Source organism: Sus scrofa, chromosome 9, assembly GCF_000003025.6.
Source record: "Sus scrofa isolate TJ Tabasco breed Duroc chromosome 9, Sscrofa11.1, whole genome shotgun sequence".
In the NCBI taxonomy this organism is placed as follows: Eukaryota; Metazoa; Chordata; class Mammalia; order Artiodactyla; family Suidae; genus Sus; species Sus scrofa.
The window spans coordinates 4,236,847-4,251,876 of record NC_010451.4 but is presented as its reverse complement, the minus strand read 5'-3'; the positions used below and the strand labels follow the sequence as shown (position 1 = coordinate 4,251,876).

General features: G+C 44.0%; 1 protein-coding gene and 1 pseudogene across 1 annotated transcript; one reads left to right on the top strand and one right to left on the bottom strand.

Annotated features, from left to right (window-relative positions):
- LOC100739167 lies at positions 6,508-7,466 on the top strand (annotated as a pseudogene).
- LOC100525239 (olfactory receptor 52H1-like) lies at positions 12,953-13,915 on the bottom strand. Its single transcript, XM_003129493.2, has one exon. The coding sequence runs from the start codon at positions 13,913-13,915 to the stop codon at positions 12,953-12,955; it is 963 nt and encodes a 320-aa protein (XP_003129541.2).

The window sequence follows — 15,030 nt, the reverse complement described above, 5'->3', positions numbered from 1 at the left end:
CTAGGAATAATAAGCCAGGTCCGGGAAACGAGGCATTATACGAGACCCTGGATGTTCAGTGATCAATGCCAGTCTGTTGGCTTGCCCTCACAAACTAGGGAGGTCAGGAGACTTGTAAAATAAAACTTTGATATGTAGTGAGTGTTATAGGGACTCGAAGATGTCCAGAAACGGAGGGCAGGGGTAATGCGCTAGGCTGGGGGTCAGAGAAGATCCTGAGACACAGGGGGAACAACATGAATCTTGGAGGTGGAGAAGCACCAGAGGGAAGACGCAGGAAAGATATCCGGGAGACCAGCGTATGCAAAGGCTCAGCAGGGTCTGAGGACATCATGAGTTCTGGGAGACGGGTGTCGCTTAGGAGGCACAGGCACACGGTGAGTGAATTGCTGAGAAAAGAACTGCCGAGGTGGACGGGCCAGCAATCATTCATTCATTTATTTACACAAGCAGGTCCTGGGTTATTCGTCCAGGTGCCTGGAACACCGAGGAGGAGCAGAGCACTGAGCTAGACCCCAGGAGCAGAGGGAAAAGTGAAACAGACAGAATGCCTCTCCTCACGGAGTATTCCTGCCAATGAAGAAGGCATATATGATTCAAATAATCCACAAAGTGTATGTGCAAAAATAATCACCCTCTCTGATAACTGTTAGGGAAATCTGCAGAGTGTTGTGTTTTTTTTTTTTTTTTGTCTTTTTGTCTTTTTTGTTATTGTTGTTGTTATTTCTGGGGCCGCTTCCGCGGCATATGGAGGTTCCCAGGCTAGGGGTTGAATCGGAGCTGTAGCTACCGGCCTACGCCAGAGCCACAGCAACGCGGGATCCGAGCCGCGTCTGCAACCTACATCACATCTCACGGCAACGCCGGATTGTTAACCCACTGAGCAAGGGCAGGGACCGAACCCGCAACCTCATGGTTCCTAGTGGGATTCGTTAACCACTGCGCCACGACGGGAACTCCTGCAGAGTTTTATAAGAGCAGATAACAATGGCATCTGACCAGGTCTGGGGGAGATAGGAAATGATTCTTCGAGGAAGATATTTGAAAGATGAAGTGAATTCTAACCGCAAGCTAATACAGCAGATAAAATGTATTGTGTTCTTTCAGGGTGTCCACTGAAAGCCAGACCCTTTAGAAATGTGATCGCTTCCAGTGAGAGAAACATCCCATTTATCCATTTGTCTTACATGACAGATAGGACCAATGATACTAGAAAGTTGATCCAGATGGTTCAGTTGTCACATGGAGAATTTTCCAGCTTCTACTTCACGTTGTGCTCTGTTACCTCCAGCAAGCTACAGGAAAAGGGGAGAATATTCTAAACCCAGAGGAAAGTATGTGCAAAGGCCCTTAGGCGAGAAGGAGGAAGATGTGAATATAAGCTCCTTGGAAGCAGGCGGTATTATTTTTTTCCTTTGTGCTTCATGTATGTTTAAAAAGTTACGAGCAGCGAAGACCCTTTTATAGTAAGTAATAGCCTCTCCAAGGAACTGTGTTGAAAGAGGACGTTCAGCCTAATAGCATGCTCCCTGCCCCAGTGTACCATTTATTCATTTATACCACTTATTCATTCATCCAACCACCATTCATTGACGCATCTATAGGACAGCACAGAGGAGGGATTAAAGGAAAAGGCTTGAAGCAAAAACACTGACAGCTGACTGCAATTTACCAGCTCCACCTGGAAATGTACTAACTCATCCAACCTTCAATTCTTTTCATGTACACCTGGAGTCCTTACCTACCTCCTAAGATGTGAGGATAGACTGTGACGTTTGAAAGGCAATTTCTGCGTTATTTGGGACATTACGTGCCAATCTTTTTTAATGTAATTTTACTTTACCGTGTAACAGGTGCTGTGGACGCAGATATGGCTAAGCCATGTTTGACTCTCCTCAAGGATGTCACAGGTTAGTGGGGAAAACACACATGGAAGCAGACAATTTCAAAACAGGATGGCAAGAGATCACAACCTCAAAAAGCACAAGGACCTGTGAAAACACAGAAGAGGGTGCTGATGCAATTTGGGGAGAGGGAAGGAGCATCAAGAATGTTATATCATAGCTGTGTTTTTTTGGAGGAAAATAGGAATTTTCAAGGAAAACCATGGCGATAGGAACAAGGCAGGCAGAGAACATTACTTTAAATGCAAATAAATGAATGAGAACATGATGAGAGTTGGGAAACTGTACTTGGATACAGGCACCCCGAATGTGGTTGCAGGAGGTTGGGAAGAAGGGAAGGGGAGGAGAGAAGAAGAATTTAGGGAGGTGAGCAAGAACTTGTGCTTTGGGACTTGGATCTTATTATAAAGGCTAAGGGATGAACGGGCCAAGGGAAGATTATACTTGGGAGTATGATAGAATGAATTGGACATGTTGGCAAGTTCGCTCTGGCAGTTGTGTGGACTTGCTGCTGGAATGAGGAAACATGCACTTGCATTTGCTTTAGAGGAAGCAAAATTAGTTTCCGAATATCCACGGCCACCTAGGCAGAGATGACGAGGAGTTAAGCAGGCTGAGGGGATGCAGGAATGAGTCAGAGTTTGGGGTTACCAGATACAACTTGGAAATGGATTTACAACGAGATCCTGCTGAGTAGCATTGAGAACTATGTCTAGATACTTATGTTGCAACATAACAAAGGGTGGAAAAAAATGTATACATGTAAGTGTAACTTGGTCCCCATGCTGTACAGTGGGGAAAAAAAAAAAAAAAATGCTCCCTCCAGGGCTGGAACAAGGTTGTGACGAAAGAAGTGCCTAGAATGGAAAATTTAGGGAGAGCCTTACTCTCGGGGCCTTAAAGTGTTCCCTTGAAATTTTGTTTGTTTATTTTGTTTTTTTGTTACAGGCACCTCTACAGGCTTCCTGCTCAATTCAGGGACTGTCAGGGTATTACTGCCAGCTCAGCAGAAAAGGAGTTAAGTATTTGCTTGACGCATTTGTCCCTGTCTGCAGTTTAACTGAAGGCAAGACCAGACGCCAAGTCCCCGAGGTCGTTCCAGTGGGACTTGGAAGAGCAGTAAATGATCCCAGGCTCCCTCTGCCTTCTGTGCACTGGGAGTCTTCCTTCTGTGGCCACGGGAATGGATGAGGGGGAGTGAGCTACATACCGAGCATCTCCAGGGCCCTGGACACAGACTCACAGCGTTTACTCTAAGTAACACCCAGACTTCGAGAAGCCATTTCTGTCTGAGGACTGCCTGCACGGGCAGCAGGTAAAGTAACATTTTTATGTATTTATTCGTTTTAAAATAATTTTTATTTTTTTCCTTATAGCTGGTTCTGTCAATTTCCTACTGTACAGCAAGGTGATGCCGTCACACATACATATACACATTCTTTTTCTCACATTATCATGCTCCATCGTAAGTGACCAGACAGAGTTCCCAATGCTACACAGCAGGATCTCATTGCTTATCCATGCCAGAGGCAAGAGTTTGCATCTATTAACCCCAAATTCCCCGTCCCTCCCACTCCGTCCCAGTTTATTTTAAAAAGGCAAAGGACAACCCCAGATTCTTCACAAGCCTAGAGTGAGTCCAACAAAAAGACCACTGTGGATGAGAGGGAATGGTGGGTAAACTTTTGTAAGCGTTGATGATATGAATTAAATGACTTCTATCAAAAGCCTAAATTTTAGCACTCTCTTTAATAGCACCGTGAACTTCCTTAAATTATTGTCATAGATTTAACGATAGTTAAAGTCCTAATAGAAAAATAGGAACTATCAGGTAAAAACAAAAATAAAATGAAATCATGTTAGTTCACTACTCAGATTTAATAGTTAATAGTTCCATATTTTAGCTACCAAAGAGCCTCTTTATGAAAGTGTGTGTTTACATGGCAGACTATTATTCAACAATGACACCAAGTATAATTATTTTAAGAACCTCTTTTTTTTTTTTTTTTTTTTTTTTTTTGTCTTTTTGCTATTTCTTTGGGCCGCTCCCACGGCATATGGAGGTTCCCAGGCTAGGGGTCGAATCAGAGCTGTAGCCACTGGCCTATGCCAGAGCCACAGCAACGCGGGATCCGAGCCTCGTCTGCAACCCACACCACAGCTCACGGCAACGCCGGATCGTTAACCCACTGAGCAAGGGCAGGGATCGAACCCGCAACCTCATGGTTCCTAGTCGGATTCGCCAACCACTGCGCCACGACGGGAACTCCTTTTTTTTTTTTTTTTTTTTAAGAACCTCTTTTTTTGAATTTAGCCATCAGTGGTAGATATTAAATGCACTTATTTTTAAATAAAAAGAGTTAAGCTATCTTTGCGTATAAGTCCATCTTTCCTGAAATAGCAGCAGAAGGATTTTCTTTGTGAATAAGACAATCAATTTTCTTTTTAATGAATATTTTTCACTAATTTTTAGGCTATTAAAATGATGGCAGCATTGGAAATTTTATTGTGATCTTTAAAGAGTGTGGCGTGTTTCATTATATGTTATTTTTTCGGTGATGAAATCCTTTAAGCTTGAGGTGAAGGCTTTCGCAAAAGTCCCTAAGAGGGTTTTGAGGGAAGTCTCTGAAAGACGGAATTTCCTTGCTTATTAATTTTATTCAAATTTCATCCTTACACAAACACAAAATAAAGCTTTAAGGAATTGATAACCAATAAGGAAAGAAATTACCAAATCTATTCTTAAAAGAAATTTAAATAAGAAGTTACATCTATGATTATATTTTTAATTTGCTCAGGTTCCTTATTTCTGATCATGTTTATTTAAATGAATGGAGTTGGATGTATTGATAAAGAAAACTTTGGGGAGTGCCCATTGTGACTCAGCAGCTTAAGGACCCTATGCTGTCTCTATGTGGATGCAGGTTCCATCCCCGGCCTTTTCAGTGGGTTAAGGATCCAGCGTTGTCACACTACGCGGCATATTTTGCAGATGCAACTCGGACCCAGTGTTACCGTGGCTGTGGCGTAGCCTGGTAGCTGCAGCTCTGATTAGACCCTTGGCCTGGGAGCCTCCATATGCCGTAGATGTGGCTGCCATTAAAAGGGGGGGGGGGTTGAAACGTAATTGTTTTCTTTTTTTTTAATTTTATTGAAGTTCAGTTGATTTACAATGTCATGTTAGTTTCTGCTGTACAACAGGGATTCAGGTGTGCCCTTATACATACACATTCTTTCTCAGTTTCTTTTCCCACGTAGGTAGTCACACAATATTGAGTAGAATTTCCTGTGCCATCCAGCAGGACCATCCATTCCATATATGATGGTGTGCGTGTGCCAGTCCCAAACTCCCAATCCATCCCTCCTCCTGCCTTTCCCCTTTGGTAACCATAAGTTAGTTTTCAACATCTGTCGTCTAGAAACATAATCTTTCTGACTCATCTGGGTCAAGTTCAGTTGTCTCATCCTGAAGTTAAGGAAAATTTCTTCTCATGTGCTAGACTTGCAGCTCCATCCGTTTTCAAGGAACAACACCCCTAACTATATTGATAACTCTTCAGAATTTGATAAAACCTTTCACTATTGAAACTTCAAAACAAAAGATACCTGGAGTCAATAGATAATAGTGTATGAAACAAACAAATAACAGCTCTGCGGACACTGTGGTTCACATAGATGATAACCCTATTGCAGAATCTCTGTTTTATGGGCTTCGAACTCCTTTTTCCCTTTTACACACACGGTGTATGTCTGTACACATTGCAGGTGGTCAGCGTATGCTTCTGTAATAAATAGACCAATAGCTGATCAGGAAAACATATGTGTGAGATTACAGAAGTATTGTTTAATTCTTTTTTTTTTTTTGTCTTTTTTTTTTGTCTGTTTTTTGTTGTTGTTGTTGTTGCTATTTCTTGGGCCGCTCCTGCGGCATATGGAGGTTCCCAGGCTAGGGGTTGAATCGGAGCTGTAGCCACCGGCCTACGCCAGAGCCACAGCAACGCGGGATCCGAGCCGTGTCTGCAACCTACACCACAGCTCACGGCAACGCCAGATCATTAACCCACTGAGCAAGGGCAGGGACCGAACCCGCAACCTCATGGTTCCTAGTCGGATTCGTTAACCACTGCGCCACGACGGGAACTCCCCTAATTCATTTTTTTAAATAACTTTGTTTCTATTCACTTATTAAATTTTAAGATTCAAAATTGTCCTTCCTGTCTTCAAATATTTAGAGAATACAATCAAAACAAAGTTTAAAATTTTACATGACCATTATTTCACATTTATGTCAACTACATAAGAAAATAGTACCAGTCTCAGGATTTCCCTCAGCAGCATCTTTTAAAAATTATTTGATCCTGCTTTGAATCTTTGGAATTGTTCTCTTCAAGGCAGAATACCACACACATGTAGGTCCATAATTGACACTCTGAGTACGTGGGAATTTGCTAACTGGAATTTTGCATGGTGGATGTCTAAACCCATTGAGGGTTATTGAATACATGCTCATTAACCATTAATGAGCCTGTTGAGGTCATTGAAGGTATGCCAGTTGGTTGTGACAGGCTGGCTCTCCAACTTTCTTTCTCCTTCCAGATGAGTGATGAAAGTTCCCTACCGTAATCCAGGCGTGGCAGCTCCCAACGATTCCACTGTCACTTATGACACGTTTATCCTCATTGGTCTACCTGGCCTGAAGGAGCTACACACATGGATCCCATCCCTTTCTGCCTGATGTACCTGGTGGCCGTGCCAGCAAATGCTGTCCTGATCTGTGTGGTGGCAGTGGAGCGTGTGTACCTCTTCCTCTCCATGCTGGCATTTTGGGATCTGATTCTATCCACAGCCACAGTCCCCAAAGCCCTGAGCATCTTCTGGTTTGATGACACGGACATCTCCTTTGGTGGCTGTGTGACCCAGCTCTTCTTCATGCATTTTGCCTTTGTAGTAGAGTCAGGCATTCTCTTGGCCATGGCTTTTGACCGCTATGTGGCCATCTGCTATCCTTTGAGATATACCACCATTCTTAGCCAGGACACCATTGGCAAAATTGGGGGTGTTGTTGTGCTCAGGAGTTTTGCAACTGTTTTCCCTATCGTCTTCCTTGTGAAGCGGCTGCCTTCTGTCGGACAAACATCATTGCCCATACATTCTGTGAACACACGGGGCTGGCAAAGCTGGCTTGTGCCGATATCACCATCAATATTTGGTATGGAATCTCCGTGCCATTACTGAGTGTTACGCTAGATTTGGTGATGATAGTCATTGCTTATGGGCTTATTATCCGAGCAGTCTTCAGGCTGCCATCTCGAGATGCCCGGACGAAAGCACTCAGCACCTGTGGTTCCCGTGTCTGTGTCGTCCTCATGTTCTACCTGCCAGGGATCTTCACTGTCACTGCTCAGCGCCTCGGCCGGAAAATCCCCAAGCATGTCCACATCCTGCTGGCCAGTCTATGTTCTTGTCCCCCCAGTGATGAATCCAGTTATCTGTGGAGTGAAGACCAAGCAGACCCGTGAACAAGTGACCCTTGCGTTTTCCTCACAAGGGAAGTGTTGCTGAGAATGAATGTGGTTTCTCATAGGTGAGGAGAAAGGACCGTGTTAGAACAGAGGACAGAGAAGTTGTCGCTTAGAACTGGCTCTGCTTGCTATGAAATTAGTCTTTTTTCCCCCTGTTAAATAAGGATGATCCAAATTGTATGAGTCCCTCATTTCAAAGGTAAACAGGTTCTTGAAAATCTGTTATTCAAAGACATTGACACTGCTATTTACATGTCTGTTGGATTCCTCAATATTTAATAACGTAACATCTCTATTGCCACCAAACAAAAATAAAATTTATAGACTAGTTCTTTCATCTACTATTTCAATTTTAGACCCCACGTGTCTTCCCCAACAGTTATGATGAATACCGACTAGAAAGCACGAACACCCAACTTATATGTGAATAGGGCAAAGTGGGAGACTCACTCTTCCACCCCACCTTCTTCACAAAGATTTAACGATCTCATAATAGGAATGCAAATAGCTGATGACATGAAATAGCATGCTCCCTGCAAGTGAAATGGCCGGTAGTGCTGTCAGTACATGATTTAGAGGGGGAAATAAGGACAAGCTAATTAAAGTGTTTGGAGATATAAAATGTCTTGGATCCAAGAGGACACCCCTTGGGGGCTAGGTGTCCTCCTAATTTCTGGTTAGGCAACCCTCTTTTTTCAGGCTCCTTCCCATCTAATTCACAGCAATTGTGGTATGTGGATCCAAGGAGAAGGTGGAAACGAAAGCACATTAGGAATTGTGTAATTCTGCATAACTGTGTTTTATCACTGCTGATAATGTCATGATGTTCCCTGGCACGGGTTTTCACCCTCCTTGGTCAAAAGTTAAAAATAAGGCAAGGCAAAGCCCCCATCGTCTTGTCTGCAAGAAAAACCCTCTCCTTCACTCCCCGTTCTCCTTTCTTTTCCCACCAGAGATATCTCATCTACAGTGCAGGGCCACCCCACAGCTTTTCCCTGTCAGATGCACATCACCTATATTGGATGGAGGGTAATGAGAGACACTACTGGATGCTCCACCTGCCTGCCCCATACCCCAGGCAGCGTGGCCAGGCTTGCCCTTGCCATCCTTCAGAAGCCCTGAGGGAACTTTCAAGGAAATTTTTGCCTTATCCATATCATGCAGCTTCCTTCTTCTCAGCTGTCTGCTCAGATCCCTGGCATACTATGAGGTGTAGAGAGAAGATATTTTTTGTGTTTCTCCTAAGTTGGGCTTTCTGAATAAATGTTACCAAAATCTTGGGATTCTGCGTTAAGAGGAAGTCTTGCAAAATTAATGTAAGGCTGAAACCGCACAACTCAGGTGGGACTTGAACCCATGGGCTGGAACTTAAACCCACTGTCTTTTAATTGGAATCATGCACCTGGTGTCACGTTCTTTATGTCTCAGTGCACAAGGAATGCAGGCAGAGGCAAAGCGATAGGTAAGAAGTAGATTTATTGAGAGATATACCCTCCAGAGACAGAGTGTGGGCCATCTTAGGAGGTGAGGGTGACCCCAACACATGGGGTGGTTAGTTTTCATAGGCTGGGTAATTTCATAGGCTAGCAGAGGGAGGATTATTCCAGCTACTTTGGAGAAGGGGTGGAGATTTCCAAGAAGTGAGCCAACCCCACTTTTTGCCCTGGTATGGTCTGCCTCGGCACTGTCATGGCACCCGAGGACATGTCACTCAGCTAATGTACTACAATGAGCATATCATGAGGCTCAGGGTCCGCCAGAAGTTGAATCTTCCACCACCTTGGGCCTGCTTGGTCACATCCTCAAAGGCTGTGTCATCCCTTTAATGGTTGAGCCCTGCCTCGTCCCTCCTGTCTCTAAACTACAGTTAATGAGGTACCTACAGAGAGTGAGAGAGCTCCAGAGAGATATACCTAATTCCAGAAGCATGAAGTGGAGCTGGAGGCAACAGTCTTATCTTTTCTCTGGAGAAATGTATTGCCCTTTGATCTCCAAGGAGACTGTCTCAGAAGGAGGGGTTGTAGAGGGAGGAAGAATAGTCTCTATTTTATAATCAGAAAAAATTTTTTGTCTTTATACATACTTTGTTATGTATATGCCATTTGGCCTGAACTTCAAGGCCAAATGTATAGCCCCAGGAGTACAAATCCAGTGTGGGGAAATTCGCAATTATTATTTGAATTAAAATTTTTTTTGTTTTCTTTTCAGGGCCACACCTGTGGCACATGGAAATTCCCCAGCCAGGGGCTGAATCAGAGCTGCAGCTGCCGGCCTACACCACAGCCACAGCAATGCAGGATCTGAGCCACATCTGCAACCTATGCTTCAGCTTGCAGCAACACGGGACCCTTAATCCACTGAGTGAGGCCAGGGGTCAAACTCACACCCTCGTGGATACAAGTCAGGGTCTTGACGTGCTGAGCCACACTGGGAACTGCTGTCATTTGCCTTTTACGTGAACAGTGATAATCTATGCCTGATCCAGAACACGTGGCTTGTGCATGCAGGATGAAACTGACAACATAAATATTTAAAATCCAACGCACGCTAAGTACAAACGTCCATTGTAAACAGGGTTCTGCTTCCATTACACTCGTCCCTGGACGTCTCGGGTGTCTGCCGCCCGTGCTCTCACTCTGTCTCCTTCCCACTCTATTCCCTGCAGCCATGCAACGCCACTTTCCTAAAAGACCCACCCAAAGCACGGTCAAATAATGTGCCACTCTCCCTCCCAACAACACCACTAAACTTAGGGATATGAAGGGTCATTGGGGGAAAAAAAAGGCCAACCTGACATAAAAATCAGAGCTCAGCAGAAAAGGGCCCAGCAGTGTGGCTAAGGTTCCAGGGCACCGCATAAACTCTCAAGTCACGGCCGGAGCCACACTCAGGCCAGTAATTTGGGCTTCAGGAGGCGTGTAGCCAGCGGTGTGCAGGTGGACATACAACTGCCTTTTGGGGTTTGGGGTTGTAGATGTGATGCTTCACAAGGTATAGATACCCCCACTAAGGCTGATTTCTAGCTGCCCAAACGATGCTGACCTTCTGGCAAAATTCCTGAACATTTAGCGCTTGGCTTTCACAGGCCGTTATGAACGGTTTCGAGCACACGACTAACTGTAGCTCTTTATTAGATCTGATGCACTGGGATCAGAATGACCTTGACGATGTGGTTTTGGTTTAGCAGAGAAGATGTGAAAGAGTGAGGATGCTTCATTTAGAGAAACCCTGCCTCCCTGGGAGGGAAGACAGGGAGGGAGTAAAAGCGACACTGGGAGTCAGACCCACTTCTTAGCTATACGCTCATCTACGGTATTTGTACACTGAGCATGTTATTTAACTTTTTTATTAAGGTGAGATTCACAAAGCATAAAATTCGCTGCTTTAGCCATTTTACATGCACGAGTCAGCGGCGCTTCGTACGTTTACACGGTCATGTTACGATCACCAGTGTCTGTTTTCATCACCCGAAAGGAATCCCGCATCCACTAAGCAGTCACTCTCTATTTCCCCTTTCCCCAGTCCCCTGGTAACTACCAATTGAGCGTCTGTCTCCACAGTCTTGCCTATTCTGGACTTTTGACATATGTTATGTATAATATATGAGTGTTTTGTGCCTGGCTTCTTTCACTGAGAATGTTTTCAAAGTTCATCCATGTTGCATTACATTATCAGAAACTCACTCTTTTATGCAGGAAAATATTCCATTGTTTAGACATGACACATTTGTTTTATCCATTCATCAGTTGATACACATTTGAATGAGCTGGTTTCCCTTTTTCAGCTATTATAAATAATGCTACCATAAAACATTCATCGACAAATTTTGGTTTCAGTAACTGTTTTCAGTTGTCTTTCTTACATACCTAGGAGTATGATTGCTGGGTCATTTGGTAATTCTATATGTAACTTTTTTTTGCTTTTTAAGGGCTGAAGGTGCAGCATATGGAAGTTCCCAGGCTAGGGGTCGAATTGGAGCTGCAGATGCTGGCCTACACCACAGACACAACAAAGTGGGATTGAAGGCGCGTCTGTGACCTACACCATAGCTCATGGCCACACCAGGTCATTAACCCACTGAGTGAGGTCAGGGATCGACCCTGCGTCCTCATGGATGCTAGTCGGGTTCTTAACCCGCTGAGCCACAACAGGAACACCTTACATTTAACTTTCTGAAGTAACGTTTTTCCATTAGATGCTACATCATTTGATATTCCAGCTGGCAATGTATCAAGGCTGTAGTTTCTCCACATCCTCGCCAATACTTATTACCTTCCATTTTTAAAAAATTATAGCTATCCTAGAAGGCATGAAATAGAAGAATAAAAAGAATTGGGAAATCATTTCTCTTCATTCTCATTCCTACTCAAGTTCAAGCTAAGATTCAGATTCCAGAGTGAATAACACATGTGAAAGTCCAGAAGGAAAAGAACATAGCTTGTTTAAAAAAAAAAAAAAAAGATATATGAGGTGGTTGTAGCAAAAAGGAGACATCTGAGAGCAAAAGAGAGAACTGGGTCAATGGACACCAACAAATAGCTAACAGGTTAGCACAAATCATGTCAAAAAAGGCTTTGAAGATCTGTCAGGGTATTAGGCTTCGTGCCAAGCAAAGTTGATAACTATTAAGTGATTACTAACTACAAGATTGCCATGATCTAGTTGAAGGTTAATAAGATCACCCTAGTTTCTGAATAAACAACAAATGGCAGAGAAAAAAAAAATTGACGGTAGCAAATTTCTAAGTGAGGCTGCTGAAAATTAGTCCAGGATAAAGGGAGGATAATAAACATGTTTTAATGTGAAACACGTGTATAAATGCAAAGGCTATTCGGAAGACATAACAAATAGTAAATGACTTTTAAAATATTTAAAGAAAATGAATACGGAGAAAAGGATGTGACATGGGAAACTGGTTGATTTCTACACCATTTAAGAAGATAGAGAATTCAGGAGATTGGGCTGATCACGAGGAAAGGAAGAGGAGAAAAATGGTTATTTTTCTAGCTCACTTTTTTGAAGGCTCGGTGGGAGAGCCAAGAGGAGTTATCAAATAGCGAGTTGGTTACATGGGACAGAAGGGAATGGAAGTAGAACTTTACTTAGAGGTTTTCAGCATACAGATGGCTTTTGAATTAATGAGCTCACTTTGTGCTAAACAAATTCAACCTTACAACAAACCTATAAATTAAATATTACTTTTTTCTTTTGTTTTAAAAAGAGGCCATTGAAACAGGATAAAAGGACCAAAGGAAGAGCAAAACTTTCGTGCTTTGGTGCTTTTGATTTTAGAAAATTAGGATACTTCCACCTGATGCCTCTCTTTTTCTTGAGGCTTAAAACATCCTTGCCTCCCTCCCTCTCATTCTACCTATAATTTTACCCCACAGAATCGAGGCCTTGACATTCATAGGCGTTGGATCCATTATTGAAGTCTTCCTGCTCTTTCTTTACCAAAGAAATTCTATTAAATCAATATGATGCCTTGACGTCCCCACACTTTTTCTCCATGTTCTTATCTGCAGGTCACTGCATCCCTTTAGGGATGAATAGAAGGATGACCTTGTCCTTGATCTGCTTTGTTTTGACACCGTAAATGATGGGATTGAGGGCAGGAGGGATAGTTACGTAGAGGTTGGCAAACATGATGTGAAAAGACTGAGAGATATTGTGGCCGAAGCGATGAGTCAGGGCCGAGAACACGGCGGGGATGTAGAAAAGGAGGATGACAGTGACGTGAGAACCGCAGGTGCCCAGGGCTCTCTGGCGGGCATCTCGGGACGGAAGGTGGAAAACGGCATGAAGGATGAGAGCATAGGAAATACCAATGAGGACTGTGTCTGCGATAACTGTCATCAGAGGCACAGCAAAGCCGTACCAGATATTGACGGAGATGTCGGCGCAGGCGAGGCGGGCCACCCCTATGTGCTCACAGAATGTGTGGGGGATGGTGCGTGTCCTGCAGAAGGGCAAACGCTTCACCAGGAAAACAACAGGAAATATGACGGCAAAGCTGCGACCCACAATGCCCACCAGGATCTTGACGACTGCCCTAGGCGTCAAGACACTGGTGTACCTCAAAGGGGAGCAAATGGCCACGTAGCGGTCAAAGGCCATGCCCACCAAGATGGCTGATTCCAGGAAAGAGCTGAAGTGGAGAAAGAACAACTGAGTGAGGCAGCCAGGAAAGGTGATTTCCTGAGATTTCAACCACAATATGCCCAGGGTGCTGGGGACACACGTGGTACTTAACACGAGGTCTGTAGAGGCCAGCATCGCGAGGAAGAAGAACATGGGTTCGTGGAGGCTGTGGTCCACGGCGATGAGGTAGAGAAGGATGCCATTACCTGCAAGGGCCACCAGGTAGATGCTGAAGAAAGGAATCCCGATCCAGATGTGGAGCTTCTCCAGCCCTGGGATCCCCACCAAAACGAAGGCGTCTGGGTTAAAAATGGTGAAATTCAAGGTGAGCATCCTGTGGACTGTCATGCCCTGAGGACAAAATATCACACTTGATTCCTGGGACTGACGGCCCCAGAATTCCCTTTAAGTCTTTTCCATACCTAGGATCCTCGCCTTTCCATTCTCTAATAAACGCTAGGGAAGCTGTCACCGACCTCTTGTCACAGCCACTACAGCATTTACCAAAAGCTGCCGAGAGACCGCAATTAAACCAATTATTCCCCACCTATGGCTATTACCACAACAGGATGGTTCCTATGCTGGGACGTGTGAATTAGCAAGTCTGCATTTTTTGGTGTGCCAGTGCATCATTAGGACTCTGGTGAGATGACTTACTACTGCTGACTTACCCCCACCTCTTCAATATCTGGAAGAAAATCTTCATCTAAACTCATCAGTTCTCCAGGACTCATTACCTTCTTCCACCTGCTGACTTCCTGACCCCGCTTCATAATCACATCATTCTCCCACTGCTGGAACGTAATAATTGGAGGGCTGACCATGACCTTTATTCCTCCCTCAGTCTCTGTAGCTCATCTGCTGGTTCATATGATCCTTTTTTGAAATCTGTTTGATCTGCCTATTCCATTTCTTCTCCACTTCCTCACCTACTCAAGTCGTCTTAATCACTAATGGAACCAGAGTAAGAATCAGGTTCTTCCGATGTCTTGCAAGCCCTTCTTACGCTGCCAAATTTCTCTCTTGAAAATAGGAAATTATCAAGACATTATTCCCCAAAAGGTATTCACATAGGTCTCCCTGTATTTCTCCATCATTCCTACACTTAATTGCTTACATTTCTATCTTTTTAGAAAAGTAATCTTATATTAGTTCAGTGTCTCTAAATTCTACTTACTGCTTCTGATCCTTACAAGTGCTAATGTCTCCAAGAAACCTTCCTGGGTGTAGCTGAACCATGCAGACTACTCCCCTCCTTACAAAATCACAGCTCTTAACTGTGTGATCAAACCTAATATCAGTTAGATGGAGCTTCGCATACGTTTCCTACTCCTCTTCTTTCTTTTTATGGCTGCACCTGTGGCACATAGAAGTTCCCAAGCCAGGGGTCTAGTTGGAGCTGCAACTGCTGGCCTACACCACAGCCATGGCAACCCAGGATTCGAGCTGTATCTTCAACCTGT

What these genes read in the sequence shown, in the direction of transcription:
- LOC100525239 (XM_003129493.2), bottom strand. Translation starts at nt 13,915, where the DNA reads ATGACAGTCCACAGGATGCTCACCTTGAATTTCACCATTTTTAACCCA.